This window comes from Liolophura sinensis, chromosome 13, assembly GCF_032854445.1.
Source record: "Liolophura sinensis isolate JHLJ2023 chromosome 13, CUHK_Ljap_v2, whole genome shotgun sequence".
In the NCBI taxonomy this organism is placed as follows: domain Eukaryota; kingdom Metazoa; phylum Mollusca; class Polyplacophora; order Chitonida; family Chitonidae; genus Liolophura; species Liolophura sinensis.
The window spans coordinates 12,421,740-12,446,811 of record NC_088307.1 but is presented as its reverse complement, the minus strand read 5'-3'; the positions used below and the strand labels follow the sequence as shown (position 1 = coordinate 12,446,811).

The 25,072-nt window shown below is 38.3% G+C and overlaps 2 protein-coding genes across 2 annotated transcripts in view; one reads left to right on the top strand and one right to left on the bottom strand.

Annotated features, from left to right (window-relative positions):
* Window positions 1–2,054: 2,054 nt before the first annotated feature.
* Window positions 2,055–5,343, bottom strand: LOC135480766 (surfeit locus protein 2-like). Its single transcript, XM_064760690.1, has 4 exons — window positions 5,190–5,343; window positions 4,733–4,836; window positions 3,035–3,205; window positions 2,055–2,524 (listed from the first exon to the last, which is right to left on the bottom strand). Exons 1-4 carry the CDS (start codon window positions 5,318–5,320, stop codon window positions 2,202–2,204), a joined length of 729 nt encoding a protein of 242 aa, XP_064616760.1. The 5' UTR covers window positions 5,321–5,343; the 3' UTR covers window positions 2,055–2,201.
* Window positions 5,344–7,561: 2,218 nt separating this feature from the next.
* The window catches only part of LOC135480360 (axonemal dynein light chain domain-containing protein 1-like), a 33,024-nt gene continuing 15,513 nt past the window's right edge, over window positions 7,562–25,072 (top strand). Inside the window, 15 exon segments of the mRNA XM_064760189.1 lie at window positions 7,562–7,655; window positions 8,896–9,071; window positions 9,590–9,690; window positions 10,931–11,039; window positions 14,078–14,163; window positions 14,727–14,783; window positions 17,195–17,303; window positions 17,560–17,634; window positions 18,468–18,562; window positions 20,218–20,310; window positions 20,670–20,736; window positions 22,005–22,163; window positions 24,559–24,645; window positions 24,647–24,802; window positions 24,804–24,932. Of these exon segments, the coding sequence (XP_064616259.1) occupies window positions 7,646–7,655; window positions 8,896–9,071; window positions 9,590–9,690; window positions 10,931–11,039; window positions 14,078–14,163; window positions 14,727–14,783; window positions 17,195–17,303; window positions 17,560–17,634; window positions 18,468–18,562; window positions 20,218–20,310; window positions 20,670–20,736; window positions 22,005–22,163; window positions 24,559–24,645; window positions 24,647–24,802; window positions 24,804–24,932 (1,509 nt within the window). The 5' untranslated portion in view covers window positions 7,562–7,645.

The following is a 25,072-nucleotide window of genomic DNA, read 5'->3' as shown; positions in this document are numbered from 1 at the left end:
CCATTTGCCAGTTATCACAATGTTGTCGCTACTCTGGTTTTACTCTCTATTCTGCGTGTACGTCTTGAATTATACTAAATACTAGTAGATGTTGTGATATACACCCGTCTTGGAAAACGGGTCAAATTTACTTCACAATTATCACACAAAGCTTCGTTCCCACAACTGGACAACTCATCAAATTCGACCATTTGATTTAAAATAAGACAAGCATTTTTTTCACAGGCGAGCTCCAACAGTGCGAATCCTGGTATCCAATCGTCTAATTCTAGCAGTCGATTAAAAATACGGTGGTTGTTTAGCGGAATACTCAAGAATTTTTCACTTTCTGGGTTGAGAAAATCGGAGTGCCTGGAGGCAACTGGAATGTTTGCTAATGGAGACCAAAGTGCCTGTCAAAGGAAACTGAAGTTCAAGGATGTTAACCACAGCCCTTTGGAAAGTTACTGGTGGCTTGACTCTTTTTCCTCACAAGCGACCTACATTTATTCACGCTATATTGCTGAAAGACAAATGGCCTTCAACGAATGCTAGACTGCCCACGTGGCCAACGAGGTTTGGGGGGAGGGGGGGATTCTCTGATGCTTGTTATCACTTAGTCCCACTAAGAACGAGAGCGCTGAATCCATGAATTCTTTGCCCATCCAATGTGGAGATATAACCCACAATTCGTGTGTCCTAAACACTGACAGACATGTCTCTTAAAATACGCTTAATAAGTGTAGAATTACTTTTCATTCATGCTAAAAATATAGGAAATACATGAATTCATACAAACTAAAGTATAATTCGTGTATTACCTGTAGCGAGGCTATGAGAAACACTTGGTAAAGGGAGATCACTCTAATCAGCATTCTAGCGGGCGTGTCATAATACTTGTGTCTTTGTACAACACGCCCTGTATTACACTCCACTCAAAATGATCACACCATGGTCATCATTCATGCCTTCTCACTTTATGCTGAGCACAAAACATATGAATTATTATGTTTTTTAATAAAAGACTGACCATTTTAAAAACCAATGCCGTTGTTACCATTTTTGGAGAGAGTCCTATATGTCTATCTCACATGTATAAAGAAGAACATCTGAAGACATCTGGTCAGTTTTATCATAATTTATTTGACATTCATGTCGGGCTTGTTTTCTTTCTCTTTTTTCCGGGGACAGATAAAAGTTTTGTTTTCTGAAATAATAAAATACAACACAAATGTATCGTACACTACAGACGATGAAAGGTATTAACCAGGATGAAAAAAAATGATAAAGCTAGAAGTTTGGTTTCTAACAAGATTGTTTGACAAAAAGTGTGAAATTTGTTTGAATGGTAAAGACACAACATTTGGCCATCTACCGTTCATTTTTTTGTTTCTTACCGTTCATTTTTTTTGTTTCTTCAGCTCCACCCAAATATTAAATGAAGGCCTACCATCAGATAACCTTTTTTCCTCAGAAATTGACCGAATAAATTGAAGAGTCATGCCTGAAATATTTGCCATTTTTCCAATTCCACTAGTTTCATACAGGGCAGCAACCTGCGGATGGTCGTGGGTTTCCCCCAGGCTCTGCCCGGTTTCCTCCCACCATAATGCTGGCCACCGTTGTATAAATGAAATATGCTTGAGTATGGCGTAAAACACCAATCAAACAAATAAAATAAAATAAATAAATCATAAAAATAAAATCGTGGCACCTACACAAACTTCAACACTGACTTAAAGCTCCAGTACAGTCATCTTATGCAACATTAACATAATCGAGTTGATAAGTAAAAAATGGCAGCTCTGTGTTAATAATGAAATGCTATGAATAACATAGCAGCACTTTCGATTTTTTCAATGTACATGATTTTGCTCACTTAAAGCTATGATACCTCAATTGTGCATCATCACAAAAATAAAAGGTGTTTTGTTTTAAACTTTACATCGGATAATTTATAGATGCATATATACATCCGGACCCATGTAATTTATCAAATGTTTGAAAACCAAAGTCAAAAATTCAAACAGAGCTAAAATTTAAATCTTTGCTTTGGACTCGAGTTTAAATTCATAGACTGATTCTTTGCTACAGAAAAATGTTCTGACCATGATTTGAATTTTCCAGTTCTGAGTTTGGCTTTTAAAGCATTTTAAATTTATACCTTAAGCCTTAAGTTGCCTGATAAATAGGAGACTTACTCTTTGTCTTTTTTTGTATTATTAGCGTGTTAGTAATCTCACCTTCAAAGCTTTTGATGACCTCTTTCTGGCTGCTGATTTAGACTTGTCATTGTTCTTAAAATCTGAAATCTTTGTGATATCAGTGTTGTCTGAATTTGTCACAGTCCTGTTTTTACTACTACCCGGCTCATAGTCGGCATCCATAGTTGACTCCACCAAGTCCAAGTCCCCGAACTCAGAGCCAGAATCTGACTCTACATCCATTATCACTCTGCCATCCTCATTATCATGCCTTACATCATCACCTTTCTCATCCTCAAATTCACTTCCTTCTTCATCTTCAGACATTGCAAAATCTGCATCTGTAAACATAACAAAAAAAGATCTGATCTCCTATTCAACCACATTTCTCCATCAAAGACAGAGGCTGGATAGCTCATTTTAGTTTTCTTATTTCATTTTTTGTTTTTTTTTTTTACATCTCAATTCGGCAATTTACCTCTTGACACATCACATCATCTGAATTAGATTTGCTGGTAAGGCTATCGAAGAGCTCGCTTGTAGGAGACACATGGATGAAACTCTTCAGCCCAATACTTAAAATACTGAAGTTGTTAATTTGGTAATTAACAGTAATTAATATGCATACAGAGCATCAGCCATGGAACAGACCTCTAGGTCACTTCATATGCATGTAAAACTTCAGGTCAATACATGCAGTACCATGGGGCATACTACCATTTTTTGACTAGTCACTGACAAACTTTTTCAAGTGAAACACAATCTAGTACACATAAAATCAAAAAGGCAGATGGACTGTCTAAGGAAACCTAATCACCTAACGCTGAGTGATGTTACCATGGTTACATTACCTGGATAGAGATCACTTAGGTCTGATTGGTTGTCATCATCCTCCTGTTCGCTGTCAGAGTTACTCCCCTTAGCACCTTTCTTTTGTGGCCTATCCCAAGACGTTGCTGGACCCTTCTGTTTTAGGCTAGCTAGAGGTTTAAATGTCTCGCCAGTCTTCTGACAGTTTTCCCCTGAAAGTTAAATTCAACACATTACACCATCGTGTGACATATTTATCTGAAACAGAGACACGCATGCCAACCTCTTTGGACAACATTTCCAGTAGAAAATTACCAAGTCAGAGCCCAGTTTCACCGAGTGGCATACAACATTTTTGTATCATACATTTGTGGTGCGAAAGTTTGTAAGTCACTATTACCGTACCATTGTCCTATATGTGCGATTATCACACATGTACAACATCTTTGTGAAACTGGGCCACGATACTAAACTTTCTTCAAAATTTGTTTGCACTAAAACCAATAAATCCTATGTTAGTTGAACAATAATTCATGGCTTACCCAGGAGTTACCCAGTAAAATATTTCTGACCATGGCATAAAATTCCAATCAAATAAATAAACTAGGAGGTACTCCAGGAGCACAAAAATGCCAACTTCCTCTTTACAACTTCCTCTTTTTAAAATCTCCCAAAGCGGACGCTCTACCAACTGTGCTATCCGGGTCGGTCTCTAGACAAGGAACAATCCCCTACTAGATAAGGGGCAGTCCCCTACTAGATAAGGGGCAGTCCCCTATTAGACAAGGGGCAGTCCCCTGCTAGACAAGGGGCAGTCCCCTGCTAGACAAGGGGCAGTCCCCTACCAGACAAGGGACAGTCCCCTACCAGACAAGGGGCAATCCCCTAATTCCTGACTATTTCCGCATATGCAAGAACAACAATCTTTTTTTAAGTTTAATTTTATTTTGGCCGTACATGGGAAGGTCCACAACCTGAGAATGGTCGTGAGTTTCCACCGGGCTCTGCTCGGTTTCCTCAGACCTTAATGCTGGCCACTGTTGTACAAGTGGAATATTCTTGAGCACGGCGTAAAACACCAATCAAATAAGTAAATAACTGATTTTATTTTTAAGACAAAACTACATTGGTTGGATTGGCCAGTTTCAGTACTTCACAGAAAGTTTCATTTCATCAGTCCACACAGAATAATGCTTTCACAACAGGCTTGAATATATACCTTGCAAACATGTGAAAGAGTTGAAGACATCTCTTTGCCCATGTGGCATATCTCAGAATAGTGAAGCAGTGTTTTGAAAATTCGGATCAACACTAAAATGAAGCGGATTGGTGCTTGTGCTAGCGCCAAGCACTACACAAAATTTCATCAAAAACAGTGCTTAACTTTTTCATTTGACAAATTTTTTTTAATCTGCATCAACACTCAGATCAACACCAAAAATTAAAGGATTCCATACAAATTTCATCCAAATTCATACATGTTTTTTCCTTTTTTTGTATAGTTGCTGACACATAAATAAATACTTGCAAAGACATTGAAATTTCCTGTTCCAGGCTACTGTGAACACAAAATCCAAAATTCTGTTGTTTCACAAGTTTCTTCACACTGTACAAACACACAAAAAAACCCCAGTGAAACCCTTTTACACAATTTTTCAAAGGTAGTCTAATGATAAATACCAAAAACCCTGATTTTTTTCATGCCTTCATGATTTTGTATTGTATCCATGAAAACTCACATCTGGCCAATGCCCTCTGGAACCTCCGACCTCTGATATGGACGTCGATATCAGCTGGAGAGTTGTTGATGTGTCGTAAAGTAAGTTTGCAGAATAACAAGTGTCTGAAACATAAGGTACGCAGTCATAAAAAAAACACCAAACTGAGTAATACATGATCATTGTTAAACGTCCATTTCAAGCCAACTTGTCGACACAGCCAGACCATGTAACTGTTTAGAACAATGCTTTCATTCATGTCACATTAATTGATTCTGTTTTTTGCACCTAAACACTGAACAAAAACATAAATACATAAAATATACAATTTCTTGAAAGATTTTTTGTTTGTATGTTTACTTGAATCTATGCTTTAATATGTGGAGAGCTCTTAAATATATGTATATTCTGAACTGAGGAGTCTGTGGAAAATAATGCAGTTAAAAACACTCTTAACAACTCTTAAGGAAATACTCACTCTAAACCTCGCTTTGTGTTTGGGACAATATGTTGTGAGAGATCACTGTTATCGTACTGGGCTTCATGTCGCAACTTGTTGTATTTCTTTCCGTTGACGTAACTGCGAATTGCTTCTACAGAAGAGGGCATTTCGTGACCGGATAATCGACAACATACCTGTAGAGGAGAAAGGGTGCAAAAATGAGCAATTTTTTTTAAATCAAAATTGTAGTTTTTAACAATTTAGTTGAAGACTACGCTGACTGTGTATCATAAAGGACTGAATTACAGTTAATATTGCAACAGTAGTTCTGACTTGACACACAGTCATATGGCCACAGTCCTTGTAATTTGATGCAAAACTGGTGAAAAAGAGAAGTGAGGCTTTATCCATTTAGCCTTACTCCTGCAACAAATTCACAGGGATAAGATCCTGGGTGCATATGCAGTTATTGTTGAGAAGTACATACAGTTTTCGCTCGATCATGAAAGTTGTTCAAAGTCCTACTCAAGAATTGTTCTCATTACACATTCTGGCATTCATAAAACAGTGTTTACATGACAGGGGAAATTAATCTACAAATTTTCTGTCCATAGCCTGGATGGAGCTCACATCTCGTCTGTCACTTAATTTTTAAGACAATGAATTAGCTACTTGATTCTGTGCGAACACAGAACTGTGGAAACGAAGCTCTAGTCTATAGGGTTACAGTTGTGTAGTTCTGGCCATAATTACTGTAAGATTGCCACTATGGAACATTAGTATATCTACAAATGCTCTAGTCCATCTGGATTTTGCCCTATTTTAAAATGTTGACATTCATCTCAACAAACGCTGCGATGCACTCAGTGTTATGTCAGTACTTTAAAAATAGCACACTGAGTCCATCATGATGGACTACAAATGTCCCTCCCCTTGCTTCAGGAAATCTTACTTGTCTCCTAATACCATGTTTAATTCTTTCAGGCTCTATATTATAATTCTATAATTACGAATACCTGAAGCGGTGATGGAATGACCGGTACTCGACCAGGCCAGCCAGGTCATCATCATTTATTTCTTTGTTTATTTGACTGGTGTTTTACGCGTACTCAAGAATATTTCACTTATACAATTTATTTATTTATTTGATTGGTGTTTTACGCCGTACTCAAGAATATTTCACTTATACGACGGCGGCCAGCATTATGGTGGGAGGAAGCCGGGCTGAAGCCGGGCTGAGCCCGGGGAAAACCCACGACCATCCGCAGGTTGCTGAAAAACCGACATCGTCATGACTAGGTCTATTCAGACTTGTCAGATTGTTTTTGTTACCGTACTGTCATTCATTTATTATTCATTTTTGTTGTGTAAACTGTAATCCATTCAATTAAACTGGTGATTCGTGCCGTATCGAAGATCATGTACTGATACGACGGAAGTTAGATACTCTCTGTCTTTTCACTGTGTAAGTTGTGATTCCAAAATTCGGTCATGCTATTCAACTTTTCAATCAAGGCTGATGACTGACTTTGCAGTGACCTATCAGACAGTTATTTCACCCGCCCATGTGTTGGAACTTCAGCAAAAAAAAACATATCATCTTCTCCTCCCGTATACCTTGTTCTTTTTTGCCTCATACGTCAATGCTTCGTGCTCTGACAGAAGTTCTTGTACTTCTTTCGATAATTGTGTCACACGTGTGGCTGTGGACGCCGCCATTTTGAATTACCCATAATTCTCAGTCAACGCCTTAGCGACAGACTGTAATCAATATGGCGACTGTCATCAGGGAGATGTGGTAAAGGACTAGAGGCATGATTTTGTTGCCCTTCGATGTGAGTTTCTTGATGTTCAAAGATCTTCTGGTATTCTTTAGAGGCAAACAAATTATCTAGACTTACGTTAAACGTATATATATATATGAGATAAATAAGCTATTTAAATACTTTACATGCTTTACATTCGTCACATGCGTCACGTCTTGTCACTCGATTAACTTGCATGACACCTGCTCATACAGTACGTGAAGAGTCAAGACTTGATAACTCATTTTGTAAACTTTTTTCTCTCCTTAGTTCGTTAGGCATCCATCCGGACATTTATTTCAACATAAAATTGTAGAATTATTGACTTTTAAATTTGTATAAAAAGTAGACCTCCCATATGTTTAGGCTGGGATCTTTGGACAGTGAGGCAGACCCAGTTTCTATAGCAAGGGTTAACTTTTATAAAAATATTTTCTAATAGATTTATTTAGTTACTGTCGGTGACATTTGATCAACAAAAGGTGTATCTTAAATTCATTTTTATAATTGCCAAATATAATCATTAGTCATTCATTATTCAACCTGAAACATTTTTGAATTTGATTTCGTTGTATTTTCTTTCCAACTTTAAAACAGCAGGATTGAAAGATCTACATCCTCTGGGTCGCACACCTTGCAACCATTTCTGCCAGGTAGTGTGAAGACATCAAACAACCGGCTGACGTGATGGAGAATGGCAAAGGTAACAAAAAATCATTACACCCAGGTCAGGTCATGTCAAAGGCTTTAAAAATGGTACCAAACTTGTTACTGCCTCACTTGGCACTCAACAGTGATAGGTTAGAGCAAGGAACAAGAGTGGTTGGCCTGGTGTCTGGGTGGTGTATCATATCTGGTGTCTTCAGCATGATATTTTAGTGGCGGCATCACTTTGGCGTGATATGGATTTGCCTTGCCACAAGAAGGCAAAGTCTATGTACACACACCTAATGACTTCTCATCATCAAATGACTTAAAAGGTGCTACACAGCTCCAGATGGCTGTTGTACTCAAGTATAAACAGCAGGGAATGGTGAATTTGTTTATTATTTGTTTATCAGCAATTATACATGTGTATATTGTATTTATGAGTGAACAGTAATGCTATCAGTTTTCACATAAAATAAAAAAAATGTTGTTGACAGCCTTCTGTTCTTGTATAAGATTGTGGAAGGTTTCTTTGTAAAAAAATTCGGTTTAAGTGGTTCTGATGTAAAATGCTGTATATGTCTGATGTAAAATGCAGTATATGTCCATCACTCGTCTCTCTTTGTTTTTAGGACATTGTGATGTCATTTGTAGTCCATGTGATTTATGTTTTGAAAAATGCAGCAGTTTTGTGTCTGCATTTGTGAAGTTTATTTCTGGTAAAACAAATTGCATACGCCTGTGAAAAAAAAAATAACAGGAAAACATAACACAATCATCACAATGTATTCATTGTGATAACTTTCAGTTTCAGATCAAAAACTTTTGCAGCTTCACCTTTAATCATGGCAATCTGTTTTACTTTATGATTAACACATATTACTTAAATATTTCACCTGAAGTTGGGTTTATAGAAGTACACATTCAGAAGCACATAAAGACCAGAAAAAGATAATTTTGATGACAAAGTTTTTCTGATAATAGATTGAACACGACACATCAAACATCACAGTTGCCATTTCAAATTTCAGAATCCAGCAATATGCATTGCTAGAAAGATGCTAAATTTGAGGTGCAATACACTGTATGCATGCAGGAGTTTCATTATCTTTCTTAATACAAAGCTACCCTGGAAAAGTAACCAGCAACCTAAAAGATAATTAAATATGACTTAGGAACTTTAGTCGAAGTAGGTAGCTGCTTGCTCATTTCTTTCTGAAAGTAGTAGGCTGCAGGTATCTACCTTGTAAATGACCCCCTGTGCATGTAGGTTTTCTTGTTTTTTCCAGGTTCTGTGGTTTTAGCTCAGAGGCCATCAGAAGAATCACTGCTAGATCGTGCCAAACCCCTTCCCACGTCTCTACAGAGTGACTTCATCCCTGATGATGTCTTACTGGCCCTTACCCAGCCTCCCTACCCACGGGAGCAGCTTGGTCCCCCAGCCCGCCACAAAACTTTGGCAGCCGTAAGGATGATTACAATTGATCAACCTAGTATTGCTTTTTATTGATCACAAAGAGATACAGAATCATTTCAAATCGGCCATATGATGTTAGATCTTTGGAAGTCCAAGTTACCCAGGGGTAGGCTAAGCTGAATTTTAGGCACTGTACATTTACTCAGATGTGACAAAGAATACAGTCTTTAACCGTTGAGATCTTGTCTCGACTGTCAGCCAGTGGATTCTGTGCATTAGTTTCAAGTTGCAAGTTTTTATCCAAAATGATACAGTTTGTTAACATTGTTAAAACAAAACACATTGAATCTGTTCTAGCTTGCACATACTTCATATTTTCTCTGGAGCTGTACATTTTTTGACAAGTCCAACTTAAACTTTATGCTGATCTACCCTGGCAACATGTATCAAATACATACATGTATATTGTCATGAATGTTACAGTAGAAACAGTTCTAGATCTCTGGAATATGCCTTGTACTTTGGAGTGATTAAATTTCTGATATCATGATTTATCTATTTTCCAGGTGCCTTCCAAAAAGAAACCAGCTAACGTGTGGAACTTCAAGCGAAAGGATCGCTTTAAGCATCTCACTGAAAACACACCCTGTATTTGTGGGTCTGGAAAGTGAGTACTTTTTCAGTTTGATTATCTTTCTCCAGCCGCAAACTATATGGGCCAATTTCAGGTGAAACCATGCAGGGATTCTCCAGCCGCAAACTATATGGGTCAATTTCAGGTGAAACCATGCAGGGATTCTCCAGCCGCAAACTATATGGGCCAATTTTGGGTGAAACCATTCAGGGATTCTCCAGCCGCAAACTATATGGGTCAATTTCTGGTGAAACCATGCAGGGATTCTCCAGCCGCAAACTATATGGGCCAATTTCTGGTGAAACCATTCAGGGATTCTCCAGCCGCAAACTATATGGGTCAATTTCAGGTGAAACCATGCAGGGATTATCCAGCCGCAAACTATATGGGCCAATTTTGGGTGAAACCATTCAGGGATTCTCCAGCCGCAAACTATATGGGTCAATTTCTGGTGAAACCATGCAGGGATTCTCCAGCCGCAAACTATATGGGCCAATTTCAGGTGAAACCATTCAGGGATTCTCCAGCCGCAAACTATATGGGTCAATTTCAGGTGAAACCATGCAGGGATTCTCCAGCCGCAAACTATATGGGCCAATTTTGGGTGAAACCATTCAGGGATTCTCCAGCCGCAAACTATATGGGTCAATTTCTGGTGAAACCATGCAGGGATTCTCCAGCCGCAAACTATATGGGTCAATTTCAGGTGAAACCATTCAGCGATTCTCCAGCCGCAAACTATATGGGTCAATTTCAGCCGAACCCATGCAGGGATTCTCCAGGCACAACCTGTATCATGTATATGGGCTATTTGCAGGTGAAACCCTACTGGGGTCTATTTTATGATAGGAGGTACAAAATTTCAGCTCAATCCAAGAGTTTCTATCTTGAGAAGCAGTTACAAAATATGTCATTGCATAAAGATGTGATGCATTAAATGTGGTTTGAATCTCGATCTTTGTGGTTCAGGTTGTACTCATAGCTGTGTAAAAGGAAAACTACATCTTGATGTTAAAATTTGATCTTATTTTTTGTATCACATACTGATAACAAACTGATACCTTGATGGGGATGGTGGTCTTTTTTTTCATTGCAGAACTTAACAGTGTTTCTACATTGACATGCATGCAAATTACCAATGCTTACTTTTTACACACACAGCAAAGTAAACTTGTGTTCAGTTCATTATATTATATTGAACAAACTGTTATTACAGACTGCTTTTTGTTCATAGTTCTTGTGATTTACAGTATTTATAAACAATTCCTTCCAGAGACATATCATTTCTCTACGATGTCCCCCAGCCACGGATGAAGCCGGATAAAGATGATGGGTTCGATCCAAGCAAGGTTCGCAAAGAAATGGATGAGAGGAAGAAGACGGTAATGATATGAATAGATCTCATGATTTAATACATGTTTTGCTTGTTTTTTTTTTTTTTGGTCTATTGGTGAGAAGTACCAGAGGCCCATTACAGAGACACGAAAAAATTGCCGGAAGTAATTTCACCCAAGTACGACATGTCAGTGCTCTGAACAAAACAGACCGAGTGTTATGGTCAAATATTAGCTCCCTTTCATGGTATTTTCTTCATTGTTTTGTTTTATATGTTATGATATTGCATTGAGTGAAAATTTTAATTATCTTTGGAATTGTGCTTTCATTTATTATTTGTTTAGTTTTGTGTCATGAAAGGTTATCGAATGCGCTTGCATTATCTTGAGGATCATAACGGTAAATGTCACATACCGGCTGGTACCTTGATTTGCCTGTGATAGCGTTTGTAGCGAAAAGATTTACACCATGTAAGGTAGCCTACGTTCATGCATTTAACAGCTCCTACTAATATTTAGGCCTACCTTATGGCAATCGAGCGCTTTGCTAGTCACCAAAATGGTGAAAATAAAGAGTGTGGAAGCTATCAGGCAGCGGGTAGGCCTATTCCATTTGACCTTGACCCAGTGCTATAGATAAGGGGCGTACAGGCGTAAATGCGCTAAAAAAATAATATAATACGCGTCTAAAATTAAAACACAGCGTGCTGAATATGCATGATGACTTGTGTGTACGCCTAAATTCCTAAAAACTATAGGGTACATGCGAGATTTAAAGCAAACAGTGCTGTCAGAATCGAAAATAGATCACCAAAGTTTACGTGTGCGACACTCTCCACGACGTCTTAGTTTTCAAAAACTAAAAGTTACAGCATGTGCCACAAGCACCCACAATCATTTAGAATGGCTACTGGGATATTTGTATTTGTGATATTCTCTAGTGTTTGCCATGAAGAAGATGTGGTAAGGGCTAAAAACAGTGGTTGTTTGGGTTAATATGCAGCAAGCTCTGCAACTCTACAGCATAAAATCAACCAGATATCGCCCCCCAATATATGGTTTTAATTCCACCCCCATCATCAGTTATTTGTGCTAACATGTTAAAGTGTTATCGAGGGCCCCGTTTCCAGAGTGTACACGTACATGTATCGGTGACTTCTTAGGAGAGAATCTAATGCAATGAAATTCAACGACCACCAGAATAGTGTTCAGAAATACTGCCTATAAATATAGCACAAATAATAAATTTTTGTCTTCTAATGTAGGCGGGGCCTCCGTGGCTCAGTTGGTTAGCGCGCTAGCGCAGCGTAATGACCCTGGAGTCTCTCACCAATGTGGTCCAGCTCATGCTGGCTTCCTCTCCGGACGTATGTGGGAAGGTTTAGTCAGCAACCTGCGGATGGTCGTGGGTTTCCCCGGGGCTGTGCCCGGTTTCCGCCCACCATAATGCTGGCCGCCGTCGTATAAGTGAAATATTCTTGAGTACGGTGTAAAACACCAATCAAAAAAAAAAAAAAAAAAAAAATCTAATGTAGGCCTACATTTGGATTTAGCATAACAAGTGTATCATGTTTTGATCCCAGCATGGCAGTTGTTCGTGTAAATGTTCCGACAGGTTAAAACAAATTAGCATTCGCATTAGGCAAGTCAGCATTGAGTGAAGTAATACTGAGTGAAGTAAGCCCTGCTATCAAAACAGAATGAAAAGATAAAGTTGTCAGTGAGTGAGTTATTGGAATAAACCCAGAAGGCCTACAGGTTGAAGTGTAATAAATAAATGTTGGCCTATGAGCATCATTGTGATTCATTCCTCGTGAGGAAGACCTGAAATAATTAATTTACTCTAGTCGTAATTCTGGGCAATTGACACGTACATACATGTACTTGTTGTCCTACAGGTAACTACAACAATCTAGATCTGTAGGTCTGTGAAAACCTATACATGTATGCACACGTATGTCTTTTGATTTTCTCAATTCCCTTTCACTAAATCAACTTCACACTTTCCCCTGTGTATTGCTGGGGACCCAAAAACAGTGAAGTGTTGAGTATTTTCAAAAAGTGTGTACTGTGGTAGGCTTACCTAGTACTCCCTCTCTTGGAAAGTAGGGAGTACCACACTACCTCTGAACATTGTCTGCAGCACTGCTTGACCCCTTGGTTATTAATACAAAGTTGTTAAAATTTTGGAATAAGCTGTTAATTACGTTTGCTATATGTGGTGAACATTTGGATATAATGCTGAAAAGACGGAAAAAAAAAATGTTGTCAGGTTGTACATGTGTTTTATGTGTCCTTGCCATATTTGTACTGTTGAGATACACCTGTACAGTGTAAGGGCCCAAACATGCATTGTATTACGATATGTTGCCTTGATTTGATAGGCGCTTTGTGGGTGGAAAAGATCAGTGAATCGCACGAGAAGACAATTGGGCAATTACAAGAAAAATGAAAATAGAAGAAGAGTAATAGACCTTGGGCTCTATTATTTTTTATTATTTTTATTTTTTTTATAAACCAGACATGCCAGAGGCAACACGATGCCATAATATATATATTATATATACGACAATTTGGCTGTGATATTGTCGAAGTCCATTCATATTGATGAATGCCCAAACATGGTGGCGCCCTATATAGCTGTGTGTTTGTGGTATTTTTAGGACATGGAATCCTCAGCTATTGATTTTTTCTTCGTGGTATTCTTTCAGATTGTTGACAGATTTCAGTGCAACTTTATATATTGTGATTGGATACATTAGAATAGGGAAGATATCGTTATTATATCCATATGTATATATATATATTTTTTTTTTTTCATGCTAGTTAATATGGATACATAACTGTTTCACAGGTTTAATTTGTTATGCGTTGTAGTGACAAGTGTAAACAAACTGGTTTATACAATGGACCAGGGAAGAAATTATTATTATATTGTTTTTTAATGCTAGCTTATATAGATACAGGGCTATTTCAAAAAATGTAATGCCTTTTTGCACAGGTATGCTGTCTATGAAACATCTTTTTGTGTCAAAGACTGTTGGTTTTTGTGCATTGATTTTATTTCCCTATTTTCACTTCTCCAGGGCCTTAAACTGCCAGATACACTTGTGCCAGATGAGTACCATATTGTGAAGAACAAAGGAGTCATGGGCATAGAGTATCATGAAGAGTAAGTGATCATGTAACTGCAGGGTCAAATACAGCTTCATTTTTTAGGTGCTATTTTGAGTCCCATAGTTTTGGCAGAAATCAAGAAATTGTTAAAACACAGGCTAAATATGCAAGTTAATAACAATGAAAATGAGCCAGTAAAAAGCAGTATTGAATCAGTCATTTTCAAATGCAAGTAAATCAGAATAAACACATTTTTGTAAATTATGAGCATTTTAGCCTGTGGCTCAATTTGGGTGCCCACTATGTGGCCCTGAACTGTACAATCCAGGCTAATTGCCATGTACAGGCTTACAGGCGGGTACCCAGCCATTAGCCTACTAATGGTTTGCCTATGGTGTGCCAGTGAAGTGATTGTGTGGACTGCTGGGAGATTGCGACATATCGCTATGTACAAATTTATTCAGTATAATTATCCCCCCATTTTGAGCTCAATGTAATTATCTCCCCTTTAGTGCTCACCAGATTTTACCAAGTTACCTCCCTTGTTTCATGGCCAATGCGCACAGTTGCTACTGCTGTCATTTAACTGCCTAAATACATTTTTGTTTTTGGTTTCAGCAAATATTCTACACAGACTGATGACCATGAGAAGCATTTGGTTGTTTTTCCTTCATTGTGAGTTCATAATTCATGTGATCATTCAAGTTTGTGTTGTTATTTTACTAAGACAAATGTAAACCACTAATCAAATAAGTAAATAAATACTAAGAAACAAAAAGAAAGATAAACAAATAGCTTTATCAACTTAATGTCTACTAAATATCTCAACAGCATTTCACACTATTCTGTTCCAATTTGTGAGCTTCATAACAAGAAAAGCATATACCCTTATTCCTCTACCTTTTGCCTTTTAACAGCAACTTTCAGCACAATTTATGCACATAAATTGATTTTGGAGACAAAACTGCATTGGTTGGATTGGCAAATTTCAGGGCTTCACAAAAAGTATAACTTTATCAGTCAACAAAGAAAAATGACTTCAGAATATGCTTGCATAATTAAATTACCTTTGTGTTCAAGCAATTAAGAGCTTTCTGATTAGTCAATTTTTTGCATTCATGTCTCGATGTACCTAAAAACTATTTATGCTCCGCCCCCTTCGGACTACTTGCACTGAAAATAAACATGACCGTGCCCCCGTAAAACATGGATTTCCCATTTACTGGAGATGGATTTTGAACACAAAAATAATTTTCACGCTGCCTGCAGTTTTCATCGTACATGAATATTTAGGCAAATAAATTGACGACCATAAGTGGAAACTCTTGGAATATCCAAAATATTGAAACAAATAAATACTTTCTTCCTTTATTTTTTAATTTACAATGGAGCTCCGTGCAAGAAGGGAAAGACATAGATTACAAGCAAGTTCCATCACTTCCGTTGAATGACAGAGCTAAATCAAAACATCCTGATGAAACATCCACTGTCATGAATGCTCAACAGATGTTTCTCTGAGTGTCGACATCATTTAGCATTACTAGAAATGTCAGGTTAGCCCTAACGAGACATCACAGAGCTGAAAACAAACACTAAATGTCAGAGCGGGATTGTCTCGTGTTACAATCACGGGGAAATTATTGCGATTTTGTAAATATCAGTTCCCACCTGACTGCAAGCGTTACAGATACGGTGATTCAAAGATTTAAAGTTTGCTATGAACTTTTCATCCATTTTGAATGTCTTGGTCCCTCACAAGGCCAGCCACAGATTTTCACATTAGGCCTACTTGTATTAAAGCAAGGCATTACACTGGTTTACAGTTGTGACACAGAACACCACAAATATGGAAGTTCCATTCAAAGTAATACAGTAGGAACTTCTCCCTAAATACAGGTGAAGAGCATCCACCTGTTCATTAGTCAGCCAATCACATCCCTTCATGTCTGCCAGCGGAGGCACAAGCACTGCATACCAGGGCCATGGCCAGCCTTTCTCGTCATTTCATCTCCGCTCCTTGCGTCACTCCAAACCTTTCATCGTCTTCTGTTCAAAACACAACAGTTGTGCCTCTCCACTATCAGGGAGCTGCACAGCAAGTAAATTCCACGAGTTCTACATCATCTTGATTCATCTTTCACCATCTGTATGTTTCAATTTTCTCTATAACTCAGGCAGTCATTCAAGCTTCAGCATGCCGCTCATAAAACTTTCTACTGGTGACTGACCCTGCCTGTCAGAACATTGTACCATTCCATTTGCTTGTGCATTTCGTTTATAAATTTGTATTCTTGCCTTAAATTTGTATTCTGCCCTTATGACAGATATAGCCACTTGATACATCATGTAATCTGATCAGATATTTTGCATTTTTTATTTAATTTAATTACAAGGATTGAATGTAATATTTTTTCAGTTCATTGAAGTTTGAACAAAAATTGTTTGTATGAATTGCTTCACGGATTCATATAGTTTGTACATCATTTATTTTGGTCATATCCCAATGAACTGAAAAAAAGTTATGGTCAGTCCTTAAATAAACACCTTACGAATATGCAAAAAATTTGAAGAATTGCAGTATGCGATTAAGTTTCGTAACAGTGGAAACTAGTGCCTTGCACGTCTGCATTTATTCTACATGGACTGCAGGGTTGATATTACCTTGGGATAACATGTATACAACCATCTTATTTGGCATCCACAACTTCCTTTTTGAAAAAGAGAACACCAGATTGCATGCGTATACACATCGATGAAGTATTCCACATAAAGCATACCATTTTGTTTTTGCAGTGTTGCATAACTCAGATATCACACATCAAATTTAGCAAAAAAGTTCACCGGAAAGCGCCACTGGGCTATCAATTTTAACCTATCACGCGCATGAACACCTGTTTCTGCAGACTTCACGCAGACACTTTTTTGCCTTTTAACCTGATGAGCATGGAGTACAAGTGACACAGTTCCGTTGCTGTGGCCAATATCATCTATTTCCACTCGTCCTCAAAAACTAACTAAGGTTATGTTATTTCTTTGTCTTTTCTTTTAATACATGTTGATGAAATATATTTGTATATATTTGACAGGAAACCAGCTGGCAGGTATGAGGTGGTTCAGCTTAGACAGGCAATGGAAGACATGCTGGATAAGTCAGGAGTTAACGATGAAGATGTGGAGATCAAAGGCCCAACACAGGTAAATATAAAAACAGGTGCAAATTTATTATATGTGCGACAACCCCTGCGATTGTTGTGACCACAAGTCCAGTAGTACGTGGGGTGGTCTGCCAGCAGCCTGTGGATAGTCTTGATTTTCTTCAGGCTCTAGCCGTTTCCGTCATTGTATAAGTGAAATATTTGCCTAGACCTCCAATCACATAGATAAATAAATATCTTTATATGGAGAAACAATGGTTTTTTAATCAAGTTATATGTTCTGTATATATTTTCAGATGCATAATTTGCTGGAGTTAATAAAGAAGGAGCAGAATATTTACAATGTGATATTCCATGAGCTAATCAGACAGGTTTGTAATGAGTTTAATGTCCCTGTTTTGTTACCAGTTCAAGTTTATAAAGGCTGTTTGAGTGCAGCATTCTTTGGACATCCTACCTCAGAATGCAGATAGTTTGAACCAGTACTTTTTTATTGCCATGTTTTTGACTCAAAGCTGTCTAGAAAATTTTGGACTACTTTGTTTAAAGGAAAATAAAACTCCAACATGAAGTATTGTACTTGTGAGATGAAAGACCATTAAACACTGTCCATAATAATAGTGGGAATCTTTTTTAAAATTTTTTCAACCTTGTAAAAGGCGTTAAAATTTTGGATTCTTCAGTTGCCTTTTCTGACCATATCAGGACCTGAGTGACGTCTTATCAGCTAATTGGCATTCAACACACATAAAGTCTACTGCATTCCATCATTAAAAATGCATGCGCATAATTAGATCTGTGTACGAATTGTCGAATGGACCTCTTGACACAAACTGTTTCAAACAAAAATTATATATCTCGATGTGACCTCACTTTATATTTTTGGGGTCACTTCAGACCACTGTAGAAAACTGATGTTTGAAAACCATTTTTTACTCAACTGGAAAATTTCTAAAAAAAAAAATAAATTGAATTATTTTAATGGACATCTGATTTATACTATACCATTTTAGAGTTTTCCTCTCCTGACAAAGTTTTACACAACCTCGCTCGCTGAGAACATTTATTGACTGTTCTGTGCAAGATGCACACCTTATAAACGTTTGAAATGGAGAAGTTTGTATTCATGGTTGCATTCTGCATGTAAGTTCTGGAGCCGAATATGTTTTGGTCAATACTGAATATACCATGTGTCTACCTGTAGGTCAGTATAGAGTGTGTTGACAGAGGGGAATTACTCGCAGACCTGAGGAACAAATACAGTAACTTACTCAACAAGGTACCACATCAGATCAAAAGGTAGGTGCTGGCTTCCTCTCTGGTTGTACGTGGGAAGGTCCGCCAGCAACCTGCGGATGGTTGTGGTTTCCCCGGGCCTCTGCCCGGTTTCCGCCGACCATAATGCTGGCCGCCATCGTATAAGTGAAATGTTCTTGAGTACGGCGTAAAATACCAATCAAATAAATAAATAAATAAATCAAAAGGTAGGCTGAACTTCAGATTCTTTACACTTTTGCATATTTCATCATTAGGAGCATCTGTATCAGGCGTAATTTTCATCATTTTTTTTTATCAGAGTCTGAAAGGATGTGCTTTGCAAGACTCCACAAAGATATTGTCCAGATCTAGTACCACTATGAGCAGTTCCTCATGCATATAGCAGAAAACAGATTTAAGAGATTCCATGTTCACTACTTTAATTATCTGAAACAATTTGTGTTCTGTTGTAATAAAACTATGAGTTTGACTGGGACTTTTTTTGTGACAGGAATCCAAGCTGATTCCTCTGGTAGATTAGAGGATTCGTAATTGGAATCTGATTTTCTGAATTCTCGTCAAAAGGAAAGCCCTTAGTTTGATAATCTGGAGACACAAGATTCAGTTCTAAGTTTATTAGGTCTTAACTAGTCAGGCTTTTACAGGAACATGATGTAATCTGATGAAATAGCAACATTCAGGCTGATTGGTGCATTTTCATTTAATTTTGGAGACAAAACTACATGTACGTTTGTGGGGTTCGTCAAATTCAGGGCTTCACAAAAACTATAATTGTATCAGTCTACACAGAATAATGCCCACAGAATAGTGCCCTCATTAACATCTTGCAAACATGTGAAAAAGTTGAGGAATTACAGTAATATGCTTAAAGTGCTCTAACTACCATGTGAAAAAAAATGTATGTGCAGCTATTACTTACTGGAATATATGTGCAGCTATTAGTCACTGGAATATATGTTCAGCTATTACTTACTGGAATATATGTGCAGCTATTAGTCACTGGAATATATGTGCAGCTATTACTTACTGGAATATATGTGCAGCTATTACTTACTGGAATATATGTGCAGCTATTACTTACTGGAATTTATGTGCAGCTATTACTTACTGGAATATATGTGCAGCTATTACATGTACTTACTGGAATTTACTAAGTTAATCTTACATTATATTGCATGTCAGAAGTGCTTTTATGTACCTGTAGATTTCAGTGTTACAATTTGCTGACTCTGCAATTACTGTAGTTTACTTTAAGTGAGCTTTTTTTGAAGTGACACATTTTGCTTCATTCATCAACTTTATATATTCTTTTTTTTTTATTTCTTTGTGAAGTTTGATTTATACCTTCCCAGAATAACTTGATGTTATCTACAGTGTTAGCATCAAAAGTATCATTTTAAGGTGTTTCTAATGTGCTTCTGAAAACACATTTTTACAAGCAAACTTTAGGTGTTACTTAGAGTACTGTAAGGTGCCCTATACATACTGAAAAAAGTATGTGTTCTGCATTTGCTTACACTAATTTGTCAGTGTATACCCATTGAATTAGAAATGTTGTTTGACGGTACATATTTCCATCAATTTACTAACTTTTCAGTCAGTTTGCACTTTCCTGTTCTCTAACTTTTTATCGTACTCTTAATGCCTGTCTGAAATGTTGTGCTTGCCCGCTACAGTTTACATGAGGAGGTTCTTGCGCAGAGAGCGCTGGACAGACGGTTAACGGAGGAGCTGATGAGATTCAAGGCCACCATCACCATTCTGACCAAGTAAGTACACACGTCTCACTGCTATGAGTTCGTCCAGCTCATGCTTGCTTCCTGTCTGGTCGGTCATGGGGAGGAGCAAGGTTATGTAAGTGATCGGTAAATGTCAACTGAAATATTTTTTGTATCTGTTTTAAGTGCAGCATTGCGCAATGGTCAACATTTTTTTAATAATAACAAGAAGAATCAGACCCTCTTTCTTGATTGTGATGATTGCTAAATGAAAATGTAAGTAGCCTGTACCATATGGCAGAAGAATCAGACCCTCTTTTCTTGATTGTGATGATTGCTAAATGAAAATGTAAGTAGCCTGTGCCATATGGCATATGTCTCGTGAATGATTAATCACTCATTGATTCCAGTGAGCTGTCTGAAGTGAAGGAGCATGACATCAGAGTGACAAAAGAGGCACAGGAGGCTCAAGAAGATGTAAGTTTCTTCCACTGACTGGTCAAAAGGGGTTCTGATCAGATACAAAGTTCCAAAATGCATTTAGATAGCTCCCTTTCTTTTATAGCATTAGATAGCTCCCTTTCTTTTATATACATGTATTTTTTCCACTTACTTTTTGGTTTATAAAGCTTATATAAATCATATTGAAAAAGGTCGAGATAAACACGTATCTTTCTTCGGCCACTCCTGTTAATAACTTATAATTTCTGGCTGGCTTGCTCTCCAGCTGTAAGTGAGAGGCTCTGCCAGCATCCTGTGGATGGTCGTGGGTTTCCCCTGTGTTCTGCCCATTTTCCTCCCCACCTTAATGCTAGCCGCCGTCGTATAAGTGAAATATTCTTGAGTAAGGTGTAAAAACACCCATCAAATAAATAAAATAAATAACTTTTGAGCCCTCGCTACCTCAGCTGGTTAAAGCGGCTACCATTGACATACTGTATTTCAATCTTTTCACGTTTGCAAGGTGTTGTTTCAAGAATATTCTGAATGTATTATTCTTTGTACACTGATAAAAATTATACTTTTTGTGAAGCCCTAAAACTGGCCGATCCAACCAATGTAGTTTTGGATCCAAAATCAAATTAAAGATGTGCATAAACTGTACTGACATTTGCTCTTTGTTATGCAAAAAAGGTTGAGGAATTTGGGTAAAAAATGTTTCTTGCATGGATGGTATGCCTCTACAGACCTTTAAACTGGTTTGCACTATATTGCAAGCTTATGTGTTACGTGTTATTTTGTGTTGTGAATCATTCTGAGTCATTGTCTGAAGATTTGTGTGTATGTCTCTCTTTCCAGCAAAGTGCCACACAAGAGTTTTCTAGTAGTTCTGCATTGGAGTATGCGTTTTCAGAATTTACCTCCTCCCCCTTGCCGTTGAGTCTGTCAGCATTTTGGAACATTAGGTGGTGCTATATGATATTTACCTTGCACCAAACTTAGCTGCCCGGTTATGTTCAGGCACCAAGATCAAAAAGCTGTCATAGACTTACTCCAGACTTAGTCTTGATGGTATTAATCCTGACCTTAAATAATTAACTTAAGGTTTAAGGTCACTAAGGTGTAGGATAGCTAAAAATCCTAAAACATGAGTCACAAAAGTGTGTTGACCATCGTGGCTAAGTATGACTCAAGTCTAGGACAGCTTCATGGTTCTGAGGCCTGCAGAATGCGGAGTATCTACGTATCAATCACCTTATGAAGTGTCAGTCGATCTGTCACGCCTTTTGTTTTACGTTATACAGCTGAGGACAGCGCTTATTGAGGCTCAGAAGAATGCCAGCCTGTTGTCTGAGTACCACGAGCTGTATGAGTTACAGAGACATCGGCTGGAGAATCAGGTGTCCAATCTGACAGATGAAAAAGAGATATGGAGCACTGCTGCCTACTGCCTGGCTCTCAAGGTGAGTGTATAGGCTTCTCCCTTCATCTCAAGGTGAGTTGTTATAGGCTTCTCCCTTCATCTCAAAGTGAGTTGTATAGGCTTCCTCCCTTCATCTCAAGGTGAGTTGTATAGCCTACTGCTTCCTTTTCACAGTGAGTTGTACAGGCTGCTCTTTCCATCTCTTGGGAAGTTGTGTAGGCTACTGCATCCTTCTTACAGTGAGTTGTATTGGATACTCTTTTCTAACTAGGGAAGTTGTGTAGGTTACTGCTTCCTTCTCACAGTGAGTTTGTATAGGCTACTCTTTCCATCTCTAGGGAAGTTGTGTAGGTTACTGCTTCCTTCTTACAGTGAGTTGTATAGGCTACTCTTTCCATCTCTAGGGAAGTTGTGTAGGCTACTGCTTCCTTTTCACAGTGAGTTGTATAGGCTGCTCTTTCCATCTCTAGGGGAGTTGTGTAGGTTATTGCTTCCTTCTTACAGTGAGTTGTATAGGCTACTCTTTCCATCTCAAAGAGGGTTGTGTAGGCTACTGCTTCCTTCTCACAGTAAGTTGTATAGGCTACTCTTTCCATCTCAAAGAGAGTTGTGTAGGTTACTGCTTCCTTCTCACAGTGAGTTGTATAGGCTACTCCTTCCATCTCAAAGAGAGTTGTGTAGGTTACTGCTTCCTTCTTACAGTGAGTTGTATAGGCTACTCTTTCCATCTCAAAGACAGTTGTGTAGGCTACTGCTTCCTTCTCACAGTGAGTTGTATAGGCTACCTCTTTCCATCTCAAAGAGAGTTGTGTAGGCTACTGCTCCCTTCTCACAGTGAGTTGTATAGGCTACTCTTTCCATCTCAAAGAGAGTTGTGTAGGCGACTGCTTCCTTCTCACAGTGAGTTGTATAGGCTACTCTTTCTATCTCTAGGGGAGTTGTGTAGGTTACTGCTTCCTTCTCACAGTGAGTTGTATAGGCTGCTCTTTCCATCTCAAGAGAGTTGTGGTAGGTTACTGCTTCCTTCTCACAGTTAGTTGTATAGGCTGCTCTTTCCATCTCAAAGGAGAGTTGTGTAGGCTACTGCTTCCTTCTCACAGTGAGTTGTATAGGCTACTCTTTCCATCTCAAAGAGAAAGAGAGTTGTGTAGGCTACTGCTTCCTTCTCACAGTGAGTTGTATAGGCTACTCTTTCTGTCTCTAGGGGAGTTGTGTAGGCTATTGCTTCCTTCTCACAGTGAGTTGTATAGGCTGCTCTTTCCATCTCAAAGAGAGTTGTGTAGGTTACTGCTTCCTTCTCACAGTGAAGTTGTATAGGCTACTCTTTCCATCTCAAAGAGAGTTTTGTATGCTACTGGTTCCTTCTTACAGTGAGTTGTATCTATAGGCTACTTTTTTCCATCTCTAGGGGAGTTGTGTAGGCTATTGCTTCCTTCTCACAGTGAGTTGTATAGGCTACTCCTTGCATCTCAAGTGAGCTGTATACATGTAGGCTGCTCCTTCCATCTCGAGGTGGGCTGTATAGGCTTCTTCATCTTTCTCAGCACAGGCTGTACAGACTAGTACTTCTATATTACTCATTCACGAGAGTTGATTGAACATGTATACAGTGAGTGAGTGCTTGGAGTTTAACGTCACACTTAACAATATTTCAGTCATATGATGACGAAGGAATCCTTGGAGTGCATGTTATGTGCATCCTTGTTGCAGGAAAGATTTCCACCCCTCTTTTATCTAGTGCTGCTTCACTGAGGCAACTTACTGAAGGCAAGTAAGGCGCCCCCACCCGAGCCATTATACTGATACGGGGTCAACCAGTCATTGCACTATCCCCTTCATGCTGAATGCTAACATGTATATAAGCTACTGCCTAATTGCTGATAGTGTGAGTTGTAGCAGCTACTACCTTTCAGTCAAGGTACTGTGGTGTCAGTGGCTTTGTTCGTCCAATGTACCCGTGCATGGAATTCTTGAAGATATTAAAAATATTCAATTTAATGCAGTGAAATGGTTGTGGGATGACCACAGCCAAACCATTGTTTCAAAACATGGGTACTTTTCTCCTCCTCTTCGTCTTAGGCAACAAAATGCCTGCTATGAGGACCATGTGCAGCATTCTAATTAGGGCACCCTGTAAAAGCTAATTTTCAGACATTAAGAAACCAGGCATTATTGATATCAAATTTTAGAGTCAAAATTACTTATAAAACATAATGTATGGTATGGTCAAATATTTAAGATCAATAAAAGTGTATGAAGATCACCTTGTTATTGGACCTGACTAAATAGAATGGAATTCATGCTCTGTCTACAGTTGATAGTTGACATGTGTGACATGTGGCATGTATGATGTATGGAATGGTAAGTCATGACAGATAACTGTCATAACTGTATAGGCATCTTTTGATTTTCTGTTTTCCTCAAACATTACCTAGGTAACAGAGGAGAGTAAACTAACTACAGCCAAGAGCTTACACGTGAGCGAGAAGGCGTGGTCAAAACTAGCCAATCACTTCACGATTACTGCTGAGTGACAAAGACACAGAAAATGCTGACATCAGGATACAGGGCTACGTGGAGAAATGGCGAGACTTGATCGAGAATTTTAACACGGCGCTGAAACGACGAAGAAAGAGGAGATGAAGACCCAGCTAAGGACAGTTTCAGAGGGGACTGGAAGAAGTGGAAAACTGAGTATGAGAATATGTGTTTGTGAGTACACTAGCCCAGCTCTTCTGTTTTTGTCTGAAACCCAGGTGACAGTCTGTGTTAAAAGCAAATGCTTACACCCCGTTTTTCTCGTCTTAAAAAAAGAAAGTACAGCAAATAATTTAACCTGAGTGATTTCCGAAGAGAGGACCAAATAGGCCTGAACGACCACAGCAATTTTGTTCTGAGCAAACTTTAAGTTTGATAAGTAACACAATCTATAAATCAGCTTTTAATCTG

Excerpts from the sequence above, each read along its gene's own strand:
- LOC135480766 (XM_064760690.1), bottom strand. The coding sequence starts at position 5,320 with ATGCCCTCTTCTGTAGAAGCAATTCGCAGTTACGTCAACGGAAAGAAA. Across the intron at positions 4,837-5,189 it reads AACACAAAGCGAGGTTTAGA|ACACTTGTTATTCTGCAAAC; the intron begins GTGAGTATTTCC and ends CTTATGTTTCAG. Across the intron at positions 3,206-4,732 it reads CCAGAGGGCATTGGCCAGAT|GGGAAAACTGTCAGAAGACT; the intron begins GTGAGTTTTCAT and ends TTTAACTTTCAG.